We start from the raw sequence: 24,234 nt of genomic DNA on the forward strand, positions 1-24,234 counted from the left end.
GTTGAGAATTATCACTGGTAGCATGATCGAGGCATGATCGAGACATTTGACTATGACCGAGAGACCAGGAAGCAGTCTTTGCGGAGGAAGATTTCAGAGTCCCCAAGCCAGAAGGACAATTTTCTTCAGCATTGTGCTCCATCTGTCCACAGGGTAAGAGTGTCAACACTATCATCTAACATAACTGTAACATCGTGATGCCTCTGAGGGAAAACACTGGTTGCAAAAATCTCAGATGTGACACGCCAGCAGTTGGGTGATCCATCACAACACTGCACAAGTTTTTTTGGAGCTACAAGTATCACTGCCCACTCGTCCTCTTCACCAGATTCACCCTCATGAATGAAATCCAGGTGTCTTTCACACAGCTTTGTGTGAAAGCTGTGTGAAATATATATATATATTTATATATATATATATATATATATATATATATATATATATATATATATATATATATATATATATATATATTTATATATATATATATATATATATTTATATATATATATATATATATATATTTATATATATATATATATATATATATATATATATTTTTTTTTTTTTTTTTTTTTAAGAAACAGACGGGCTGTTTGTGTTCTGATAGTGAAGAATTTGGGAAAAGGAAATTGCTGCATCAACACACAGAGTCACTAAGTAACCATTTTGTTTTAGCTCATGGTTTAGCCAAATGCTGCCAATAGGTTCTCTTCTTTTGGAGTTCACTGCATCTTGTTCCTTATTTTCTGTCATATAAACATAACATAACATGAAATTCAGTTGTGGACATTTATATTAACTATTTTTTAGCATTTTGGCCAAAAAGCTCAGACTCAGAAAGCTCGAATTCTATGTGGTCATTTACTCCATGCACAGAATAACACAAAAAATGTTGTTCCGAGGCAAAAATCTGCCCAAACCCAAACAACCTTTTAAAATGAACATATGTTCAAAAAAAAAAAATAGTCTATTGGCGTAGTATTACCAGCATACAACAAGCATACCCAAGCATATAAATTGCTGACTGGGCTGAGTTATTAATAAATGATGTAACTGGTTAAGTTTATTTGCCTTTTTAGCATGAAAATTGGTTACATTTCAGTCTGTTTCTGGAAGCCAAGTGAGGGGCAGCCAGTCAGAAGGAAGCAGGCACATATATGGGGAGACTGGCCTTAAAGGACAGGAGATAAAGTGGCTTGTTTCAGACAGAAGATGAATCGAAGGCCTGCATGAAACCCCAAGATGAAAGAAATATGGATTATTTTGAACACTGGTATGTGCAAAGCTTTAGACCAGAAAATAAACATAATAGGCCTTTTAATGTCAAATCAGGCAGTGATTCATAAGTTATTAACTTTGTGGGTTTTCTGAGAGGGTTTTATGGCGGGGGTAAAAACACTTCGCACTTGTTCATTCGGGAAGGTTCCCCTGCAAAAAAAGTCATCCTTGAAGCGTTTTTCTCTCTTAAAAGTGAAACATGAAATAGCATCAAAGGCAAACACAAATCCCATAGTTGCCTAGTTTCTCTGCCAGTCACATAATCAAACAGCTTCTACTGTCTGGTTCTTGCAGCCGACGAACATTTTGCAGCCCTTCAGACATTTTTCCTTTTGTCTTTTTTTAAGCTCCTCGTTATGACACTCAGTGACAGCAGTAATTCTTGGTTGCTCGACAGATCATTTGGTCCCCAGTTTGTTTCGCTTCGCTAGTAAAAATATTGAGAGATGTTTCCGACGTTTTTTGATGGCATTGAGGAATTTATTTTCACTTTTTTTTTCTCTAGCAGCAAAATGCATTACCTCCCCCAGTCAGAAACTACTGAACATTAACCTGATCTTCCCATTAACTTTAAGGGCTGGCTAAATCTAAACGACACACCATAAAGAGACTTGAAGAACATCGTGAGCCTAGCACCATTAAGGCTACTAATGACCCATAATGCAGTGTCACACTGGTGCTCTCTACATCCGAAAAAACTATATCTGAATAGATTAGTGTCTCGTCCTCACTTAGAATATGACCACAAATGCAATTTTCAAAAATAAATGTAGCTGCACGTTTGGGTCAGTACTAAATGAGAAATCCAAACTGCCCTTCAGTCTTTAATTTTATCCCCAAATGTTTTCATTAAAGGAAATAGATCGTTTAACTGAAAAAAAAACAAAAAAAAAACAAGTCAATCCAGCTTCTTTGGTCGATCATGGCAAAATCAAGATTCTGCTAATGATTTCTCTTTTTTTCGGAGAGCAGTTTAAATCCATTGCACTCTCAGACAGGCTGGATTTGACTCTGTGCCACACGTTGTGTAACTGGGTTTTAGGCTTCTTATGGAGAAGAAAACAGGTGTTTGATGAAGCTTTAAAACAGTTGGTTATTGAGCACAGGAGCTGCTCAAGGTTGTTCCGCCATCCTCCGTTGTAATTTCTGCACAATTGGTTGTGTTTATCAGGCTGAGTCTGTAAAGTTGTTTAAGCTCACAGACAATGCCGCTGTTGTTGGGCTGATTGCAGATAATGAATCACTTTGCATAGCTAGCACTGAAGCACAGTGGAGAGGTTTTCAATCCAAAATAACCTTTTGTTTCGCCTGAACAGGAGCAACACTGAGAAAGAAACTCCAGGCGAGAAATGAGATGCAATCAGTCATCCTAAATGAGCAGAAAAGTGGAAAGGCTAGAAAAACTTTTTAAGTTCCTCAGCGCTAAAATACTGTCAGCTTTGAAACTGGAGAGCAATGTTGACAGCGTGGTGAGAAAGACCCATCAGAGATTCCACTGACTCAGACGACTACAAGATGTTTGATGAGTTTCTGGCAGCCATGACCCATTTCTGCAGTAACAGGAGTGATCAAAAATGTTAGAACAAATGTTATTGCTTTCTGTTGCTTCCCTGTGGTTTGGGGCTTTCTGAGTCTTGACTTCCTGTGAGAGGAAACATTCACCCATCCTGCTTAGCCATTACCAACCATCCCAGTGTGTGTCGGTGCACCGCACACAGGCAGAGTAATGCCTTGAGGATCCCACTGTTGTTCTGCTTCCTTGAAGTTAATGTAGTAATGCCACAATGGTATAAGCCTTCGTTACAAACAGAAGTCATTTAAGGACATATTTTCTTGGTAAACATTAGGAGTAAAATTAATTCAAATAGTCTCTGTCAGAATTGAAGAAATTAACACAGTGAAGCATAAAAATCGCCAAAGCTACAGATAAAATGTTTAAGACCCACCAGAGGAAGGATTACATGCTCCTTCACTGGCTGAGGTAAGTCTCTAAAACCCTTAAGATAATGTCTAAAAGTAATTTTCATCGAGGACATATTTTATAACCCCAGCAAATCAGAACCTGCAGAGCAGCTCGAAGAGATACTGTAGCCGTAAAAGACAAAGTAAAATAACTTCCCACTTTCTTTAAAAAAGGAGAAATTGTATTTACCACCCACAGCTCCAGCCGAGGATGCTAATAAGCTTAAAGTCCTAAACAGAACGGATGGGGAGTCTCATGTTCCTCGGCGTCATAGAGCCTTTCAGCCCAGCAAAGATAAATACATACATTAAAAAAAGCGCAAGCCACCTTTCAGTCTTGAGGTTTTTCTCTAAATTTATCCTCCGAGTGATATTTCACCATCATCAAGAGCGCCAAATCCATCTCTATAAAAATGAAAATTGCTCTTTATATGTCTGTGTTTAAATTTTTCACATGTATTAGATTATACAATGCAGCAGACAGAGAGCAGCATTCAGTGCTCATAACTAAATTCTGTGTATTATTATTCTGCCGAGTTTCTATAAGCTATGAGCTGGGGTATATTATGCTGTACCCTTGTTATGGTGCTCTATTGACAGAATTTGATATGTATTTATTATTTTCCAGTATAATAAAATCCCATCTGCTTCAATAGCTAATATAGCTAACAGTTTCTGTGAACAGCAGCACTCTGTTTGAAAATGTTATCAATCCACTAAATGGTTTTTATCAGTCCCATATTGTGAGTTGGAACCCTCCTCTGCCTACTAGAAGGTTCTTATCACATCTTATCACATTCTGTGGGGTCATTTTGCCTTTCTGAACAGATGAATGGTAGAAATGAATGGTGTGTTCTCAGTTTAAAATAAAAGAAGCCGTATCTGGATGCTGGAGGGCTGGAAGTTTTTCAGTCCGCTCAACTTCTTTTTCCTGCTGCTCCCTTTAGCAGTCATCAAAGCAGATTATCTGACTCCATCTCACCCTATTCCTATCATTCTCCTCTGTCACACCATCCCTGTGTTTGTCCTCCATCACTAAATCTATCCGATCTTCCTCTTTTCCTCCTGCCTAGCAGCTCCATATTCAACATCCTTTGTTTAATATCCACCATCCCTCCTCTGCACATCCAAACTGTCTCAGCCGTGCCTCTCTAACTTGGTCTCCAAACTGCTCAACCTGAGCTGTCTGATTTATTTGTTTCTAATCATGTCCATCCTAGCCACTTCCACTGAGAAATCTTAACATCTTCATCTACTGCCACCTCCAGTTCTGCGTCCTGTCTTTTGTAAGTGCCACTGTCTCCAAACTACATATCAAAGCAGGTCTCACTGCTATCTTCTAAGCCTTCCCTTTCACTCCTTGTGTCAACCTTGACACTCGTCTCCACCCACTCTACCCTACCGACACTTTCTTCTTCACCTCTCTTGTGCACTTATCATTACTTTAGATGGTTGACCCAGGGTATTTAAGCTCATCTTCTTTAAGTACCACTACTCCTTTCACAAGATATTTGATTAGGTGAGGCATCAAAAGTTAGTGGTAACTAACTTTGTTAGTTTTGGTAAAAAGATCATCTCTTCACTTAAAACACATACATTTCTGAATTTCAAAGCACATTTTATAGAGGCACATTTGCCAGCTTATGGTAGTCATAGTCCAGTGGACACATCAGAGAGCAACATGAGGTTCAGTATCTTGTCCAAGGATACTTGGCCATACTTGGCTAGGCATTCATACTGGAGATTGGAGCAGCTAGAGATTGAATCACCAACCTTCCCATTAGGAGATGACCTGCTCTACCTCCTGAGTTAAAACCACCCTGGGTGGGGTACAGTAACACCATGGAAAAGTGGTTGGAGATGCAGTGCAAATAAAATTATTGTACCATGTTCAATGAGTCCTTGCCTTCAACATTTAAAGGCTGAACCATGAGATAATTGCTAAAATTTCTTTTCTGTTTTTTTTTGAAAATGGAGTGTTTACTGAACCTCCTGACAAATTTAAGAAAAAAAAGAATTAAATATTAATTTGTCTTATGTGTGCTACATTAGGCATCCTTTTTTTGCAATTTATTTCTTAAAAATGTAAAAATCTACATGATACACTTGGCGTGAAAGGATTAAAATGATTGATTCAAAGACAGGGATCCAGATTTGTGACCACTTGCAGTTGGTTGTGATGTTCAATGCCACTTTGGTGAATCAAGATGCAGAGGTGTGGACTCGAGTCACATGACTTGGACTCGAGTCAGACTCGAGTCATTAATTTTATGACTTTAGACTTGACTTGAAAAAATGTTCTAAGACTTGTGACTTGACTTGGACTTTTACACCAATGACTTGGGACTTGAATTGGACTTGAACCGGTTTACTTGAAAAGACTTGATATTTTACCCCAAATATAAAATTTAACATGCATATTATATAGAGATTGAAAATGTGACGTCATTCACGGGTAGAACCGCAAAGGATTCTGGGAACTCGTGGCAAGCGGTACTAGCGCACGCAGGCTTTCAATTGAAATCAGTTATACAGCGATAAAAAGAAACACAAAAATGTCAAGAAGCTGTTGTATTATTAACTGCAATAGCTGGTCGCATGACAGCCACGGGAAGCCGACGGGTAAAGAGATCGGTTGTTATCGGATTACGTCGTTGAAGAGAAATTGTTCGAGCCATGTTTCCGAAGTAACAAAGAGCCGACGGATGGCCTGGATTGCAGCCATTCAAAGATCAAATATAACGTCCCAGAACACTCCAGCTAACAGGCTAGTCTGCTCCAAGCATTTACACGAAGGTCAGTGTTTTTTAGTAGTTAATACGTCATTTTCATAACATAATTAGTGATATAGGTTACAAGCAAGTCTGGCGCTGAACAGAAATTGTCGCGCTATGCTCCTTTATTTATTGTGCATAAATAGTGAATTGTCCTGACACAATATTGCGTTTCGCTTCTGTTATTATGGTACATTGACAAAAACATATACTTTTATTCACAGGATAAAACAGGTTTTTTGTATCACTAATTGCCCAGTACGATTACAGCATACAGTATTATTGTCACTGCTACATTTCTGTGATGGGTACCAGAAATTATTTCCACTACTAATTAATTACCGTTGAGCTCAAAGGTCCTATTAATAAACTGTTAAGGAATGTGTATTTATGACGACGATTTGTGAGACTGGTAAACTTATGATACGTACGATGGTCTTTCGTTCTACACGGTGCATTTCAAGGTCCTGCACCCATCCGTCGGTAAACTGTACCTGGGCTTGTTGCAGTGACCTGAAGTTACTAAACTTCATGAGTGTATGCACTCACTCCAAGAACCGTATGATTATAAATATGCATATAAATATGCTACGATGAGATAGCTGACTTCATCTAACTAGCAAATGTTGTCCAGGCTACGTTGGTGATACAGTTTTTTTTAATGTGTATGATATTTTTGTCATGCGATTTTAAAGCCGGTGTTGTGCCAAAAAGTGATTGTCTGCCAAAAACTGATTTCCAATGTTTCTGTGTATTTTTTATGTGTAATATCTTTACGTATGTTCGTAAATAGACTTCGGTGAACAGGGTTTACAAAGGGGTTATATAGAGAATTAAAACAATATCTGTTTTTCCAAGTATCTTTACAACTCTCTGCTATTGTACTTACATTATAACCAATCCGGTCCTTTATCCCCACTTAAAATATTTTTACAGAAATATTGTAATATTTGCTGCCATTTCTGCTGTCCTCTTGGCCAACTTACTCTTACAAAAGACATTTTTAATGTTAATGAGATTTTTTTTAACTGTTTGAATAAAGGTTATATAAAAGTCACTGCCAAAAACTGATTGCGGCTTCTACCTTGTTACACGAATGTTGTTTGTGGCTCAAGATGACTTTATGTCATCCATGAGGGATGCATTTGACATATGTTTCACATATTATAGCCCAACAAGTTACTTATAGCAGTTTAAATACGAGCAATCAGTTTTTGGCAAATACCGGAAATCAGTTTTTGGCAGACAATCACTTTTTGGCACAACACCGGTCCTACAACCGCATCCAAGAATAACATGCAGCTTATCTCAGAACTGTCGGTGAAAATTATTCTTGGAGCTAGGTTGAGCTGCATTTTAAAGAGATGCAATTTCACAATTTGTGTATATTTTCTAAGTTCACTATTTTGTCATGTGTTGAGAAAAACACAGATTTTAAAATTACATGGTCTAATATTTACATTTAGCATATAACTGCAACATTATTTTCTCTTTTTTTTTTTTTTTAAAGACTCGAAAGGACTTGAAATTCAAAGTTTCAGACTTGTGACTTGACTCGGACTTTTACACCAGTGACTTGAGACTCGACTCTGACTTGCCTGACATTACTTGAGACTTGACTTGAGACTTGAGGATAAAGACTTGAGACTTACTTGAGACTTGCAAAACAATGACTTGGTCCCACCTCTGTCAAGATGAGAGTAAACCAGCAGTAAAAGAGAGTCTGTCTGCTACCAGTCTAATTCGACTGCCACTGTTTTGATGCCTCCCACCAGGCAACCTGTGCATTCGCCTTGTAATCTAAAGTAGTCGCCCAGAGATTGAAGCTGTTGCACACAATTTAGTGACCACCGCGACTTCTAGCAACTGGTCTCCAACACCAAAATAATTCAGTGCAGCGACCAAACAATCACTCATTTTTCCCAGTTGCAAAGAGGTTGCTCTCCTATTTTTACTTTGACTGAGTCTGAACACATTTACTGCTCATATTTTACATGCACTTCTTAACATGATCTCTAGAAGTTTTTACATCGCCTGTGTGTCTCTCCGTTTGTGGCTGATTAAATTGCATAATAACAGCCTGCTACTAATAACAACTGATCAGTGCCATAATATCTGAATCAGATGCGAGCTTCAGGGTCGTAGCTATGTAAATTTTCATCTGACACATTCCATGTCACATGTGGATGATGTAGCCTCAAGCAGAGATGAATTTCAGACTACAGCCGTCTGCTAGGCTCACTTTTTCTGACGTCACACTTCCAGATTGTTTTCAAGCTCGTAGTCATTAGCATCAGCCAGCAATTTATGAGACTTGGCTCAGCTCCCTCTGGAGCATCAAAAGGCTTTATACGTCTTCTATGTGAAATATGTAGACCTCTGACCTGTCAACAGATTTTAAAGTGTTGTTCCCTTACACTCGTGTGCTGAGCTGTTAGTTGATATATATACAGACAAAACATGTGCGTAGGGGCCCGTGACTGCCAAAGGCCCTGTTGCGCAAACATATTTTTCCCTTCTGCAAATATAAATTGATACATTTGGTAATTATAGGCCTCAGTACTGTCGCAGTGCATAACAATCAACTCTCTGCCCTCCGAACATAAGATTCTTCTGTGTGCTTTTCCAGCACTGCCCAGTTGGCTCAGTTGGTTAGAGCTCATCTTTACCAACATCAGGCAACGTTTTGCATCAGAAATGGAAACAGACCTGCTTATATGCGTAACTGTAGCAGCTTTTTGATGTAAAACACATTAGCAATCGTAAAGACATTTTACACAAAATGGACCAAACACATCCAATATATGTCATCCAGTCCTTTCTTTTTTAAATTTTTTTGAACCTTTGATCTGTTTTTTAATGTCTGGACTTGAGAAATTTTTGTTGAAATCAAGAGAAATCAAATGACAATTAAGACATGATGGCATTTCCAATTTTGTGAAAAAGGCTTTTTTCCTGTTTCAATATCACAATGCGTCTTGTGCCACATGTCAGGTAAAGAAAAGGTTTGGCCTTCTCAACCCTTTAACCCCATCCAAGAATTTTACAATGACCTGTATCGCCGCCTGTAAACCCGCTCTTATCGCCAAAATGCAATTGACCTTATAGATACTCTCGTTGCTGAACAGAGGCAAATCCCTGCAGCCAGGTTTCAAAATCTGGCAGGACTGAAAACAGAGAGTGGAGGCTGCAGCAAATAATAAATTGCTTTTTGTAGCTGTTAATGAGACTTGTGCAGTTCTCAGCTGGTGATTTGGCCCACTCCTTTTAAACAAAATCCTTCACCAGGCTTGATGGGTGCCCTTTTATTAGCTGTGAGTTTCAGCTTGTTTCATTCAGGATCTATCAGATTAATATCATGCGTCATAGCAAGGCAATTCATAACAATTAGTCTTTGTTTTTCATCCATGTATGCAGGGAACATGACCTACAACTGAGGCAGACTCTATAACGCTGGGCTGATAGTTTTCCGATTTCCTTGTGTCCTGAGCCAACTGCTCCAGAGACACCAGATAACACAGCTGAGCCTCCTCTGTGTTTCACAGTAGGGGTGCTGTTTTTCTTCTCTGACAGATTCTCTTTTTATCATTGCATGAACACAGGACTTATGAAACTTGAAGTGACAAAAAACACTAATTTTGTTTCATCTGTTCCAGTGACATCCTCCCAGAAGCCTTGTCAACATGCATTTTAGCAAACTCCAGTTGGGTTTTTTATGTTTTTCTTTTAAATGTGAGGATTTTTCTTCCACAGAGCCCACTTTCCCTCAGAAAGCCACATACTGTGCAACCTTGAAGACTTTTAATTCACCACTCAAACCCTGCTTTAATCAGTCTGGTGGGTCAGTGTCTTGTAGCCTTTACCACAAGCATGCTTGTCAATTATTTTCCTTTCCTCAGTCAGCAACTGTCTTTAATTTATCTTGTTAGGATAAAGCAGTATGACAATGAATGTTTTTCCCTATTTAAAAAGCACTTTTTGCCATTGAAGATAAGTGCAATAATACTTAAGGACAATTGGAATTATTAAGATTTTTCTTCAAGATCTCACTTATAGTAAATAGCAGCCAGTTGCTGCTAATCAAATACATTTGATTCATCAATCATCAGCAAGTGTGGCCACCTCTGCAAAAGCAGAAGTTTGGTGAGTTTGCTGGTCTGAAGCATTCAGGTATGTGTTAACACATCTCATAATCTTCCCAGGAGTTGATGTGTCAGCAAATTCACCCCAAGGTCAGACTGTGGTTGGAGAAATAGCAAAAAACCCAAGAGCTACATGTCAGACTCTACAGGCCTCAGTTAGCATGTTAAATGTTAGAATTCATGACAGAATGAATAAGTATGGACAGTTTTGAAGGCTCTTCTCTACCAAAAAACAATATGGAAGAATGGGTCTGAACAAGCCACTTTTTCTGGAAGAATATTCTTTGAAAATATGAGACCAAAGTAGAATCATGATTCTGGCTGGTAATGGTTGAAAAACTGTAAATAATATTAATAATAATATTTTTTGTAGAGAACAAACAAATTCAGTTATGAAAATATTAATACATTACTGATTTGTGCATGAAATGTTTATATGCATGGTTTATGCATTAAGTTGTGCAGTGGTCCAATCAAAGCTCAGACCTCAACCTGACTGAAATGCAGTAGCAGGACTTTGAGATTGAGGTTTGCTGGCATTATTTAATTAAAAGTAATCTACTGAAACTAGCACTGTAAAGAAGGGTGGGCCAGAACTCTGTTCTCTGTCAACGTACGTACTAAAAAAATCTCAGCTATGGGCGTAAATATTGTAGTAGAAAGATGGCGAAGCCAAACACCTGCTAAGTGTCATTGGAAAGTGATTGCACATTAAAGTCACTCCGACACAATGTTTTAATTATTTATTTATTTATTTATTTTAGCAAAGACGGGAAGCACTATCTAACCACATGCTCTCAAAGTTTTTACAGCTCCGCGGGCTTTTCTCTTTTACTCAAGTAGGTTGAAGTTACATGAACATGATAAACTGATGGTTTGCCCAAACATCTGGCTTTTTTTTTTTTAAAGTGATTCATTGGAGTGACTTTTGTGCACAAACTGACATTATTTCTTTTTTGAACATGCTGCGTCCTATGTTTTGGTGGTATTGTTGGTTGAAGTTAGCTCATGGCACATATGATATAAGTCCTCTGGAGTTCTTCCTATGAAGGTGCCAAGGAAGACCTAATAATATGCTAACTACCCAGTTAGGTACATTGAGTACTTGTTGATCTTATTAGATAAAGTTTGCTTATTTTGAACAATGACAGAACATTTAACCAAAGACATGAAGATGACTTTGCAAGTGCAAGTAAGTAGAATTAGCAGTTAACATCACTAGTTTTGAAGTATTCTCAAAGTAGGCTACTTGTAAATTAATTATTTTGCACACAAAGAGAGTGTCCTGCATAGTTCCAAAGGTATTGCATTTCAAAGTAGGCCTAAGCATGCTAAAAGATAATGGAAATCATTAAAAGTTTTTATCAAGTTAAAATTATTAGTTGCACCTCACCTTAACAAAAAGGCTCAAATATGTTTTAGTTTGAATTTGTTTCACTAGGAATTGCTTGAACCTGATGGTAAGGGTTGCTGACACCAGTGGTAGAAGGGTGGGTCATCCATACACCTGACAAACGTTTAACAAATATACTCTGTGTTAATGCCTTCTATGGATATATTATTATACAATGACGCAAGTGTTTGTGTTTTTTAGCAAGCACTGTCTTATAGTTCTTTTTTTGGTTTAGTTGTGATTAGCTTGTGTTAGACTACACAAAAGGAAATATCTGCAGCTTGTTTTTCATCATCAGTGTTCTTCACGCTTGATAGAACGATAGTTTGCCCAATAATCAGCAAGTTATGTTTTTGAAAGTGCCTGCCCTTTTTCAAACTGTTTCCAAGCAGGATTTCTGTGACCAGCCATCTGGTGTGTCAGACACAAAGAAGGAAGCATTTGGTTACATTTGTACATGTCCCAAAATTGCATACACACAACATTATAAATGAATGAATCTGAATTTAACTGGGTAAAACTGGCAATTTACTGTGTTCCTGGTAAAAACATTTTTACATATAAATCTCTTACATATAAATATTTCTACAGGACGCGAGCGGCTTTCTAGCTTTGAGTGCTTCTGCTACAGAATTTATTTTTGTCAGAAAATATGCATTTTTCAACATATTTTGTTTCTAATTGAGCCTGAAGACAGTGAAAACAGCAGTTTCTGTTCAACCTACTCTCCATGCTCCCTGTGCACAATGAGCCACTGCTGAGGTTTTCTTAACACATTGTTGAGTAGTTTCTGTGGTTGGAGCAAAGGAAGTGGACCATAATGTAGTGCCGCTGATGCACCGCGAAGTCTATTAACTCATTCACCATAAAGTGCCTGCCTGACTCGAGACATCCATCAACCCTTTCTGCCAAGTGCGGGGAGAAAAGTCAAATCACAGAGGCTGTAAGAAGCTGACTTCAGGGCCGAAAGATCACACGCACTCTTTGTGAAACTAATTCCATATGGTTGAGTTTTAATGTCAGAAGTTTCTTTGTTGGTTTTTAAAGGTCACTGAAGCAAATTACTGAGAACCGTTGATTCAGTAATGAGGTGAACTTGAATCGTCACACTCGCTGCATTTGTTACTTCCATACCCTAAACACGCTCACACACAGATGGAAACACTGTATGCATGTACACACTAACATAGCCCAAGGTGTTGAACATGTTGAATTTTGCTGCTATTTTAGTCATTGAACATGATGGTCGCAGCTGTCGGTGGGCCCTCTGGACACATGCACACACAGCCACACATGCATAAGGTCTCAATCCCAAAGCAAGCACGGATCATCTGAGGGAAATCTATGAATTCCCAGGCATGCTTTTGCCCCTAGTTTGCGATCCAAGTTTGAAAAATTATTAAAATATTTTCGAAATGAGCGCTGTACTCTTTTTGTCTTCATTTTCTTTATTGTTTCACAGGCAGGGGGAATTACAGGGATGTGGTGGTAAAAGGTATCGATTCACAGTTTCATGGACTGGGCTTATGAAAGCAAGTCAAAGGAAGAGAAAAACAGTGACAACAAGACACTCTGATATCAAGTCCACTGATTTATTTCCATTTTCAGAGTAATTCGTTTTTCTCAATGGATTTACTAGATCTATTATATTAGCAGGGTAATATCATTGAATATGAGTTTGCAGAAATGAGATTACACAAACAAATCAGCTAAATATTAGTTTATCAGATCTCAAGACAAAACAGGATAAAATGCTTTCTGAAGAAACTGAAATAATGCCTTTCGAACCCATTAATTGATGACCGGACCTTTAAAAGAACATACAGTGTGCACAACAGCTCAACAAGAGGACATAGTAGGTGGGCGTGGGGGTTTGTTTACTAGCTAAAATAGCATCAGAGTACATGATACAAAAACTGTGCCTCATTCAACTGAGGGTTCTCTACAAAAATACATCTAATAACAGCTTTTTTTTCTTCTTTTCTAATGTACACAGTTTATCACAATAATACAGAAAACCTATGTTCATAGCGAACATATGGTTTCATACCCCGTGTGGTGCACGGCTACAAGGAGAGGACACCTTGCTGTGTCATCACACTAGCTATAATTCTCATGTTTTCTTGCACACACTGCTGCAAGAAGAGGAATAAGTTTTGAGGTTTGCTACTGTTCGTAAGCTGCATGTATGTCACCGCAGGCACCTATAGTGTCACTGCAGAGACATGTCTAACCTACCAAAGGTGAGGAGGCAGCATTTACTTAATGATGAGCTCTGGGAAAAACAGCAGAGCAGGCAAGGCAGGCAAAGACTGTTCCTATTAAGCTGTGTGTGTGCGCGCGCGTGTGTGTGTAGGTGTGTGTGTGTATGTGTGTGTCTGCGTGCGTTCAAGTTTCTGGGATCAATAAGACCAATATATTTTACAGAGCATGCCTTAAGATTTTAGTGAGAATAAGGATGCCAATCTGCCCACAAAAACTGATTCCTGTTGTTGAATTTTAATGCATATTTTTATTTGTTTTTATTTTGTCATAGACGCCTGCACCAGAATAATCCATATTCGCTGAGATGAATAGGTGCTGCCAGTGATGCCCCACAGCAATCGCAGCCAGATGTTCAGCTTCAGAGGAGCGAGAGAAAAACAGTGTGTAAGTAGGTGTGGGCGTTTCTCCGCTCTTCCTTCCTCGTTACTCCTGCCATTCACGCCTCTGAAAGTCTGAGTGTCATGCAGTTGGGAGCGGCTCTCCGGATTTACGAAGAAGCGGCGCATTTTGTTATCTGAGACAAATTTCTCCTGCACTTCAGCCGAGATCATTTAAATGCGATAGATTTAAACAAAGAATAAGGGTAGAGCTACGCCTTTTCCGTATGTACTGTGTCGTATCCCTCTGCTTTAAAGGAAAAATCCACCCTGAGGCGTTGTTCAGATAGAAAAAGAAAGAACACTTTGAACATCCTGCGTTTGAGTGAAATGATGTGACTGCGCTTGGGTTATTTTGTCACACACCACAGAGTGGAAAATCACCTGTCAAAGTGCAACAAGCAACCAGTGAGTGACAACAGAGGGGTGAGAGTGTTAATTTAAAAAAATGGTTATTTTTTCATTACCTGTCAGTCAAATCCTCACATCTTTCTACGTTTCATCGCGGCTCTGTCTCATGGGGAAAACCCCTGTTGGAGTCAACTGTGTCCTGCGGCGTGCTAAATCACTCATTGTGTGCGTTTAGGCCTAAATGGGTGAGTCACTAAATGCAAAGTTAACCACCTCTTCGGGATGTTTGTAGTTCAGCTGCAGTGGAGTGAGACGGGAGAAAATCAACAGTCTAAAACGTCAAGCGTAAAGGTCAGACGCTGGAGCCAGTTCATCAGAAACAAAGAGCAAAGGCTTATTTCTGAACTTAACATTTTGTTCTGACGTTCAGCCGTCACAGCCTGAAGACACACTGCAGTACAGACTCACAATTTATGTTATACCATAGACGATAGTATATAAAAGATGGACGTGGTTTCGTGGTCTAAAAGGGGAAACGTTGGATTTTCTTAAAGCAGGTAGTATATGGTAAAACAACCCTAATCCTCACCTGATTTATGACCTCTGATTATTTTATTATCTCAATAGCTAGTTTCAAGCCTTACTGAATACAACATGTCGTTCGTTTAGTATCTTATGGTTGCATTTAGAGTCAAACAGTTCATAAACCAGGGTATGTTTTAAGGCCAGAGGTGGGCAATTTAACTTTCCAAGGGGCCACAAGAGACGTTGGGTCTGCTGGAGGGGTGCACCAATAGGCTTGTAAAGACTTAAATGAATATTGAAAAGAATTGAGTTCAACTTATTGGTGCAGCTTTCCACTGTGTCTCGTGTGGTCCCATGGGAAAATGCATAGCCCACTCCTGATTTAGCCAGTGCCAGAATATAAATAATAAAGTGTGACAAGGGGTATTTTACAACCATGCATGCATAGGACACAGAGAAATGGAGCTATAGTTGCAAAGTGCAGAAATATCTGTCTTTGATGGCGTGTTGTGGAAAACAGGAAAGTAATTTTTCCTACGTGCAGAAGTGGATTAATGAACTCGCTGCACAGAATTACAGTCGGGGTCACAGAGAGAGCGCAGAATGTGCTCAACACATTTCCATTTGTTTTGCGATTTTTGAGTGAGATCATGCTTTCAGTTACAAAATTGTAGGATTTAATGTAGCTGAGGGAGCGCACAGTTGCTACCTTATAATAGATATACAAAGTGCTGCCATGTGAGCATGTATTTCTTAGTATGAAGTCTTGGCAATGGCCAAAAACGCTTCAGTCAAGGTTTTAAGATTTTACAAAGCATTATGTGAAATCATTGTGGGTTTGTTCATCTATTATTTACAATCAATGGCTTTTGCTGTAATGGCAGCATTAGCAGTCCTATATTGATTCAGAAAATAGAAAATAATCATTAACATTTTACATTTTACTGTAAGTTGTGTTCGTGTTATCCACTGATTTTCCAGCTATTCACACCTCCCCCTTTTTTAAAATTTAGTACTGTAAGTTATAGGGTAATACAATGTAAAACAAAGACTATATTTTTGATACATTTATAAATTTACTTATAAACAAATAAATAAATTTAATCACTTTATTGCTATGTAGGATTTAGGACATGGCTTTTCTGTAATTTCAGATGTCAATGTAAACTCTAGACAAATTCATCTGCAAGGTTGCTCTTAAGTGTTTCTTGTGTTTCTTTCCCACACGACTGGGTCAAACTTGTCTGATGCTTGGTTCCGAGATACCTGTTGTTAAGCTTTGATTGGTGTACATACAGACTGCTCTGCGACCTGCAGTTATCCCTAACACTCATCTCTAAATACAGGGAAACCAACATCTTTCTCTGCTGCTTTAAAATCTCATTGAGCCAAGGTTTTCAAAGGGCGACCCACAGGCCAGTGGCAGTCCTTGGTGACATTAGGTAACAATAAGTCAATTCTAGGTAATAACAAATCAGCTTAGAATTACCATCAGGAAATCTGCTCATCCTTGAGCAAACGCAGATGTGTTTGCTGCATCATGTGCTGGCTCCCTAAATTGGCACTTTTAAAACCTCTCTCAAAGAAGGTTTTTTTTCTCTTTGCACTTCCTGAAAATCATTATTCATCTGTTTTATTGCTGTACTGGACAGTAAAATGAAAACATAATTTTGAAAGATAGGAGAAAGAAAGACAATTTTGTTACACAGAGTCTCTTAAGAGACCTTTTTTTTGGCTCATGCTGCATTCACATCGTGTTGGACCCTGAAAATTTCCTGTTATTCTGACTAGATAGTGTTCACATTATCTCGGCCTACTTATGCTTTCACGCCCTGAACATATTATCTGTCTATTACTATGCCAGTCTTGTAGTATTCTACCATTTTAGCATATATTAACTCTGCTGGACCCACAATGGGCAAATTTACTGTTAAAGCAGACTAAAGAGATATCATCTTTTTTAATTCCATACATTTTCTTCCTTGTCTTACTCTGATTCCTACATTACCCACAGTGCCGAGTGACTGCAGATGGTGCACTTCAAGGTTTGGGTATGTTATGCTAGCATTGGATCCTTTAGCTCCAAGCCTACAGCTTTAGGCAGCGATGAGGAATGGGCTACATGTGCCTGCTGCTAAGCTCAGTTCTTTCCAAACTCCACACCCCCAGATTTTATTCAGTTTCAAACTTTAGTCCCAGCCAGTTGACTCAAGGGCAACTCCACAAGACCTGTAAACAGTCTTTGATGTGTAGAATTTGTGGAGTTCTCCTTTAATTTTGCGCTTTATTTAGCTCCAAGTTAAAGAGGATTTGCTGCCATTAGTTCTATACAAATATCTGAGATTCTGTCTAGAATATCTACGATTTTTCAAGTTTGTTTCATTATGGTGTGGATGTGTTTTTCCTGTCTGTTAAATGGTGGATGCTTATACAGTACTAAACAGGGTCCTTTGAACAGTGAATCACACAGAGCTACTCCAGTATAGTTTAAGAATAAAAACATGTAGGTTTAAACTAAGTGAATGTGGCAACAGACTCATATTTTGTTAGTGAAATCTAACCAGAAAATACCCTTTCGTATTTGTTAAACGATGAAGCTTTCTAATTATGCAAAACAGCAAAGTAGCAAAAAATTGCGTGTTTAATGTTTTTAGAACTTTGGGTTTCTTTTGAACCCATTCTGGGAAAAACAACTTCCTGTTGTCCTGTGCAAATCTTGAATGCCATCAGCTCTTGATGGCCAGCGACCCGGAACATACAAATTAATTTAAAGAAAAATTCCCGCACATCTACGATGACAGACTGAAGAAATCTGAGCATGCGAGGGTGAATTCATCCTTTAAAGTCACAACATTTTCTAACGTGCCTCATGAGCAAATCGCCAGCTTAAAATGCAAAACAGCAGCTCTGACTGATTTCTGCTGAGGGAAACGAGCCCAGCTGTGTATCCCTACCACGATCCCGCTGGCTGCACACCTGAGGCTCATTTCAAGTGGGATTGCAGTTGATGAAGATAATTAGCCATCTTTATTGTTTTTCAGATGTGTGAATCAGTGCTTGAGTGTTTGGACGCGGTGATGAAGTTTTCCAGAGGATTTGACTTTAAGAAGGATCAGTTTTGTGTTTTTACTCAAGAGTTCCTGAAATTCCTCACATTTCAGCTACAGTAAAAGTATGCAAGCGATGACACCCAAAGCTGTTTGCACCCACCTGACAAGTAATTTTTTGTATCACAAATGTGAACATGTACCACTCTCAATTCTTTCTTTTTGTTCCTCTTTTTCAGAACAATAACTGCAAGGGCAAAACTGCTGGATGTGGAGTGGGGTACAGAGATGGGTGGTGGCTCTGCACAGGGTGAAATGCTGCTGCTAAGGGATATGGACCAGGGGCATCCAGGAGAGGGATGGGAGAAGATGCATAGAAAGTGGGAGTAAGAGCGGGAGGAGGAGGTAGTGGTGGTGGAGGTGGTGGTGGAGGGATGGGAGATAAATGTGGGGAGAAAGAGGGAATAAGATGAGGGTAGGAAGGAACGGGGAGGTGTGGTGCGGGTGGGAGGAGGGAAAGGTGATGTTGGATGATGGTGTGATGGAAGGAGATAGAGGAAGAGGATGAAAAGGATGGCTGGAGCAGGAGAGGAGGATGGAGGTGGATGCACGATGGAGGGAGGCGATGAGGAAAGCGGGGCATCTTCTCTGGGAAGAGAGGTTCAAAATCTATCTCCCTCTCCTTACTTCTTTCCTCCCTTTCCTTCTCCTTCCTCCTCACCCATTCCTTCTCCCACTCTTCGTGCCTCTCCTTCAACTTTTTCCTCTCCATCTGTTTCTCCTCCTCCTTCTTTCTCTCCTTCTCCACACCGCTTTCATCCTCCATCTGCTCCCTCACGGGTGCAACTTCTTCATTCACAGCATTAGCACAGTGATTACAATCAGTGACATGATTACCGTTAAAATCGTCACACTGACCACCGTCAATATCATCGGCTCCACCTCCAACGCTTTGCTGAATCCCTACGCCGCTTTTGTAATCAATCACTGAATCAGAGAGGCTGTTTTTGTGTCGAATGTGGCACTGAGATTTGGCTTTCTCCTCCTCGCTGTGGTCACTTTTGTTATTTTTCTGGCTGTAATCGCAGTTATGACTAAATGCGTCATTGGCTTTGGAGTCATTAGACTCTATTTCATTCACTGTGTTTTTACATTGACAGTGGTCAGTGTGTCTGTTATTAGTGCTACAGGCAAAATAATCTTCAGAAAGGCCATCCACAGGTGTGTCTGCAGTTTTCTCACTGGCTTTTTTAGCCACGTGACCATGACAAAGACTTTTGTCTTTCTCAAAAGTAGCACTAGAGATGGCAGAACTGTCACGCTTATTTTGCATGGTGCCCTTTCCATCATCCTGACTGTGGTCATTGGGTTTGTTATTGGTATGACAGTCACTAAAAGGTTTCTCCGGTGAACACTTCACCTTTTCCTCGCCTCCAGAGGGACCGACGTTAAACTGGCTGTAGTCATTAGCGTCTGCATTGCTGAATTTGCTGTCATCAGAGCTGCAGTAGTTATCGAGTTTGTCAGCGGTGTTACCCTCCCTGGTATTTGAACACAGAGAGTGTTTTGTCCTGCAGAGCAAATGGCAGTCAACAGTTTTGTCCTCTGAAGTGTTGCAGGTGTCCTTGCTATTGAGTTCAAGCGCCTCGTTACCATCCTGAATGCAACAGGCCTCGCCCTCGTTTAAATCCGAAGTCATATCAGTGCAAGCTCCGTCTTGCCTTAAAACACTAGCGACTCTCCTCGCCTGTCTCCTTCCCCTTTTCCGTTTCTTCCTCGGCGTTGCCCCAGCCTCCGGCAATCCGCTCTTCCTCTTGCTGGCTGTTGCTGCTCTCTTCGACATCCCTTCCTCTGAAAGCGCATCGGCAGGGAGGGTCATGTCTACACAGGCCGGCCTCAGTCTGGGCTCTGTTTCTGTCTGTTGGGCAGAGCAGCATGTGGTCGGGCTTGACACAAGATTGCTGTGTCCTGCAGGTATTGTTTGTCTTTGACTGCACGCTGTTTCTCTAAAAGGAGCAGGGACAAGGCTAATCGTTGGTTTGCATGCTGTTTCTCTGTGAGGTTTAGGAACAAGACAAATTTCTGCCTGGCTTGCAGTGTCACAACAGGAAAAAGGAAGACAGCTAATCGCTGGGTTACATGCGTTTTCTTCAGCTTTCGGAGCAGCGCTTATCTCTCCCTTACTCAGATTCCTTTGCTCCTCATCTCCCTGTCTGTCCTCCTTCCCTGCTTGTGTATTTTTGTGTATCACCCCCATCTCTCTGTCATTCTGAGCAGGGTCGGGTGTAATTGCAGGACAGCATGGCATCTCTATAACAGACCCTGGGACGAGGCTAATCACTGAGTTACATGCTGCATCCCTGCAGAGGAGCTTTCTGAGCCCCTGGCCCCACCCGGAGGCTGATTGCTGAGATTGATGCTGGCTGGCCTCCCTTTTCACCTGCAGACACAGCTGGTTACACCGATTACACCGATTCACAGGAAGATTACTTAATAGCTCCCCTCTCTTCTCGTCATTTCTACCTGCCCTCTCTTGCTCTGTCTGATCTCGTCTTATCCTTCTCTCTTCTCCCCTCATCCTCTTTTTTATCCCTCCCACCAGCCGATGTGCTGCAAGATTACTTAATAGCTCTTTTTCTCTCTTCTCCTCTTTTACGGTGCCCTCTCTTTGCAGCCTGTCTTCTCCTTTTCCTTCAAACATCTGATTCACACAAAGACTGCTTATTATCCTTTTTCCCCTTTCTGACTCTTTTCTGTCTGTTTCCTCTCCTCTTTTCTTTCTCCCCCTTTTTCTCATTCCTCTCCTTACCCCACCCCTTCTCTTCCTCCTCCTCCTCCCTGATTTTTGAAGGCCTAGCGTCGGAGCATGGTGGCCTTCTGCAGAAATGGGAACAAATTTTAAAGCGCTTTCATCATGGCAGCTGGAGCGATCCGGAACTGCGTCGCTACCGCTACAATGGGCTACAAGTTCCATAGGATTTCCTGCCTGTCCTCCTTCATCCTCTTCTTCCCTTTCATCTATCTTCACCTCCTTTCCTCCCTTCATATCCTTCTGCCTCTGTTGGCAGTCAGGTTGTTTGATCACAGATGGCTTTATTCTCTCACCCCCTTCCTCCAGCCCTCCTTTCTTTTTTTCACCCCCTTCCTTGGCCCTGTTATGCGCTCTGAAGTCATAAAGTAGAGGATTGACACTGTAGGAAATGGAGGGTGAAGTTTTGGTGTAGCTGACCATCTCCGTTGGCCACAGAAGAACCCTGCTACCATCTCGGCTCAGGACACGACAAAACGGCTCTTTGGGACGACTTGGAGGCAAAGAAGCCGACTCTTTTGATGGAGCGGAGTTTGACTGGGGAGATTGGGGATTGGGGAGAGGAGTTTGCTTGGGCTGTGCTTGAGCTGACGTGGTTTCAACACATGAAATTGATTTTTTAGGCTCATTTGTTGTAGGACAAGCCAGATCTTTTACTTCTTGGGGTTGGGTTAAATCTGTCTGATTTTCCACAGCATCATGGATTTCAACTTTGCTGCTTCCGCATTCTGAATCTGTGCTTACACTTTCAGAAATATGTCCTGAAATGCCACTGTTTAAATAAAAATGAGCTCTAGTCCCACTTTCACTGCTGACTTGGGCTCCAGTCCCATCGTCCTTACATAAGGAGAGCTGGGCTCCATTCCCATTGATAATTGAGTCCTCTACTCTGATCACATTGCGATTACATAAAGAAACCTGGGCTCCAGTCCCAGAGAGTCCCACAGTTCTTTTCTCAGTAGACATAATGGCTCCAGCCTCAACGGGTCGAGTTTCAGTTTTACTCTCCTCACTGCACTGGTTTCCAGTATTCCAGTGATTTACACCAACAGCAACCATGTCTGCGGATGATTTGAGCTGCTGATCGGTGACTTTCTCCCCCAGATTTGTTTTCCTGTCATGCACTGCCGCACCTTCTTGCTTCCCTGACAAGCCAGAGCCCTGCCCTGCTTGGATAAATACGGCAGCTGATTGGTGTAAGAGGACACAGCTCCTTTTGGGGAGCGAGAAAGAGACAGGGCGGACTCTGCTCAGGATAGACTGGACGTCAGAGGCTCTGCATACTTCCCTGCTGCTGTTGATGCTGACATTGGTGGTATTAGTAATGGAGGGGGTGGTGGAGTTCTTGCTGATGCTGGTCACTGTGGTTTTGTTGAAAATGGAGCCATTATGGGTGGCGCCAGAGGCTGTTGTTGGGATGTTATTGGGAGTAATGGGATGGCTTAAATAATCATGAGCCCAAGGGATCTTGTTAAAGTGGCTGTTTTCTGTAGAGCTGTTGGTATCACTGTTTGTCAGGGTGGTGCTGATGCTGGGTGTAATGGTTGGCAGTTGACTGTAATCCAGATGGGTCTTGTCAAGCACGCAGGAGTCAGAAGCAGCAGTAGTTGTGGTGCTGTTGGCGTCTGTTTGCTCATAGGTCCACTGTGTTTTGCTCAGGAGTGCGGTTTCCAGAGGAAGGAAGGGCTGTATCCGGGGGATCTGAGACTCTAGATGGAGAGGGGAACAGAAAGGATTATAGCAGCTGACACTGGTTACATTTACATGTAGAACATAACAGGATTATGTGTCGAACCTAACTATAAAGAAAAGAGTAGGAAGGGATACAAAATACCCTTCCTACAAAGAATACCATTCATTTTTAAGGCTTCCTATACAGTAATCTCCTTAGGCTTTTTTGAGCATTTTGGTACCGCACCATTACTCTTTTGTTGCTTTCAGCACGTCTAAATATGATTTATGGATGTAGGATGGACTTAGGAAAAAATAAGCGCAGATTTGAATGTGTCTCACTTAGAAATGGCAAAAAATAAGACTTGTGTAATATGTGTAATATCCATCTTTTTACAGCCATTATGGGGCTCACCGTGCTGTCAGACATTCGTCTGTCTATACGTCAGTTTGGTGAGAGATTTAGAGAAATTGTTTGTTGCGTGAAGGTTTTAAGATGAATCATAACTTTAAAAGTGATCTATAATATGCTACATCAGAAACCTTGTTTGTAAACTGTTTGAATTTTAGAAGGGGAATTATGAGTCTTCCTACTCTAAAAGTGAAATGTATTTAGGACTTCAACTCCACTTAAATTCAACCCTTCTTGAACTTTTGCACTGATTTCAAATTTAAAATGAGAAGAGGAAACATATTGAACGCGTTGCTGTTGCTTACTTTTGATCTTATTGAGTTATTCTCACAGCATTTCTATTGAGACATTCACATACACTGTGAATGTGTTGGACAAAATACTGTAATCTCAAGTACAGTATAATAAAATAATAATAACTTATCTCAAGTGCAGTTTTCTCCCTCTTAACTAAAGGAGAAGTAAAGTAAAAAGTAGTAAAAACTCTATAATAGTAAGCAACTTGACCCAGAAGCATCCTTTAGTTATGCTGCTATAGGGAGGTTGCTGGGGATTTCCCATGATGCACTGACTACTTCTTCTCCAGGCCCTGCTACCACAGCATGTCATTAACTCTTGTATTTTTCTTTCCCAGAGTTTGACTGATGTTTTTGTTGTTCATGGACTCTCTATGAGGAGCTACAATCTTTTCTGTCTTCTATATTCTCATGGCTGCACCTCCTCTCTCTCTACTTCTTCCTGTTACAAAGAAATTCCTTCACTGGGACTCTCCACCATTTGACCTTAGAACTGAAGAAGCTTCTCGGATGAGAGGTGAAACGTCTTCAAGTAACTTAAAGAAGTCCAGACGCTTTTCTTTGCAAGCTCCTTTGACTCCTTCTCCCCACCTTCACCAAATGCTTGTTCATATCATCTGGGATCATCTGATCATTTATAATTTGAGTTTTTACCTTACAAAACAAGCCGCCTTGAGACAAGTATTCTTGGTGCTATATCAGTAAAACCGGTGCTATACATGAAACTAAATTCAGTTGGAAAAATATTTTTGAACAAGATACGAAATCTTAAGTTGCGATAGTTATATACCTTCCACCTGTGTTGCTTCCCGTTTCTTTCATTATTCTGTTCTGCTACAGTGTTTCCTCTATCTCAGGTCCACCAGGTAGACTAATTAAGGATTACCCTGCCCCTGCTTATAGGAGGCTGGGAGAAGGGTCTCACTGTC

At 40.4% G+C, this 24,234-nt stretch overlaps 1 protein-coding gene across 1 annotated transcript in view; it reads right to left on the reverse strand.

Moving 5' to 3' along the window:
* Positions 1-18,207: 18,207 nt before the first annotated feature.
* Positions 18,208-24,234, reverse strand: part of LOC113035419 (uncharacterized) — a 90,133-nt gene continuing 84,106 nt past the window's right edge. The window contains exon 5 of the mRNA XM_080287860.1: positions 18,208-22,635. Within this exon, the coding sequence (XP_080143986.1) occupies positions 18,353-22,635 (4,283 nt within the window). The 3' untranslated portion in view covers positions 18,208-18,352. The remainder of the gene's footprint in view (positions 22,636-24,234) is intronic.

Source organism: Astatotilapia calliptera, chromosome 13 (assembly GCF_964374335.1).
Source record: "Astatotilapia calliptera chromosome 13, fAstCal68.1, whole genome shotgun sequence".
Taxonomy (NCBI): Eukaryota; Metazoa; Chordata; class Actinopteri; order Cichliformes; family Cichlidae; genus Astatotilapia; species Astatotilapia calliptera.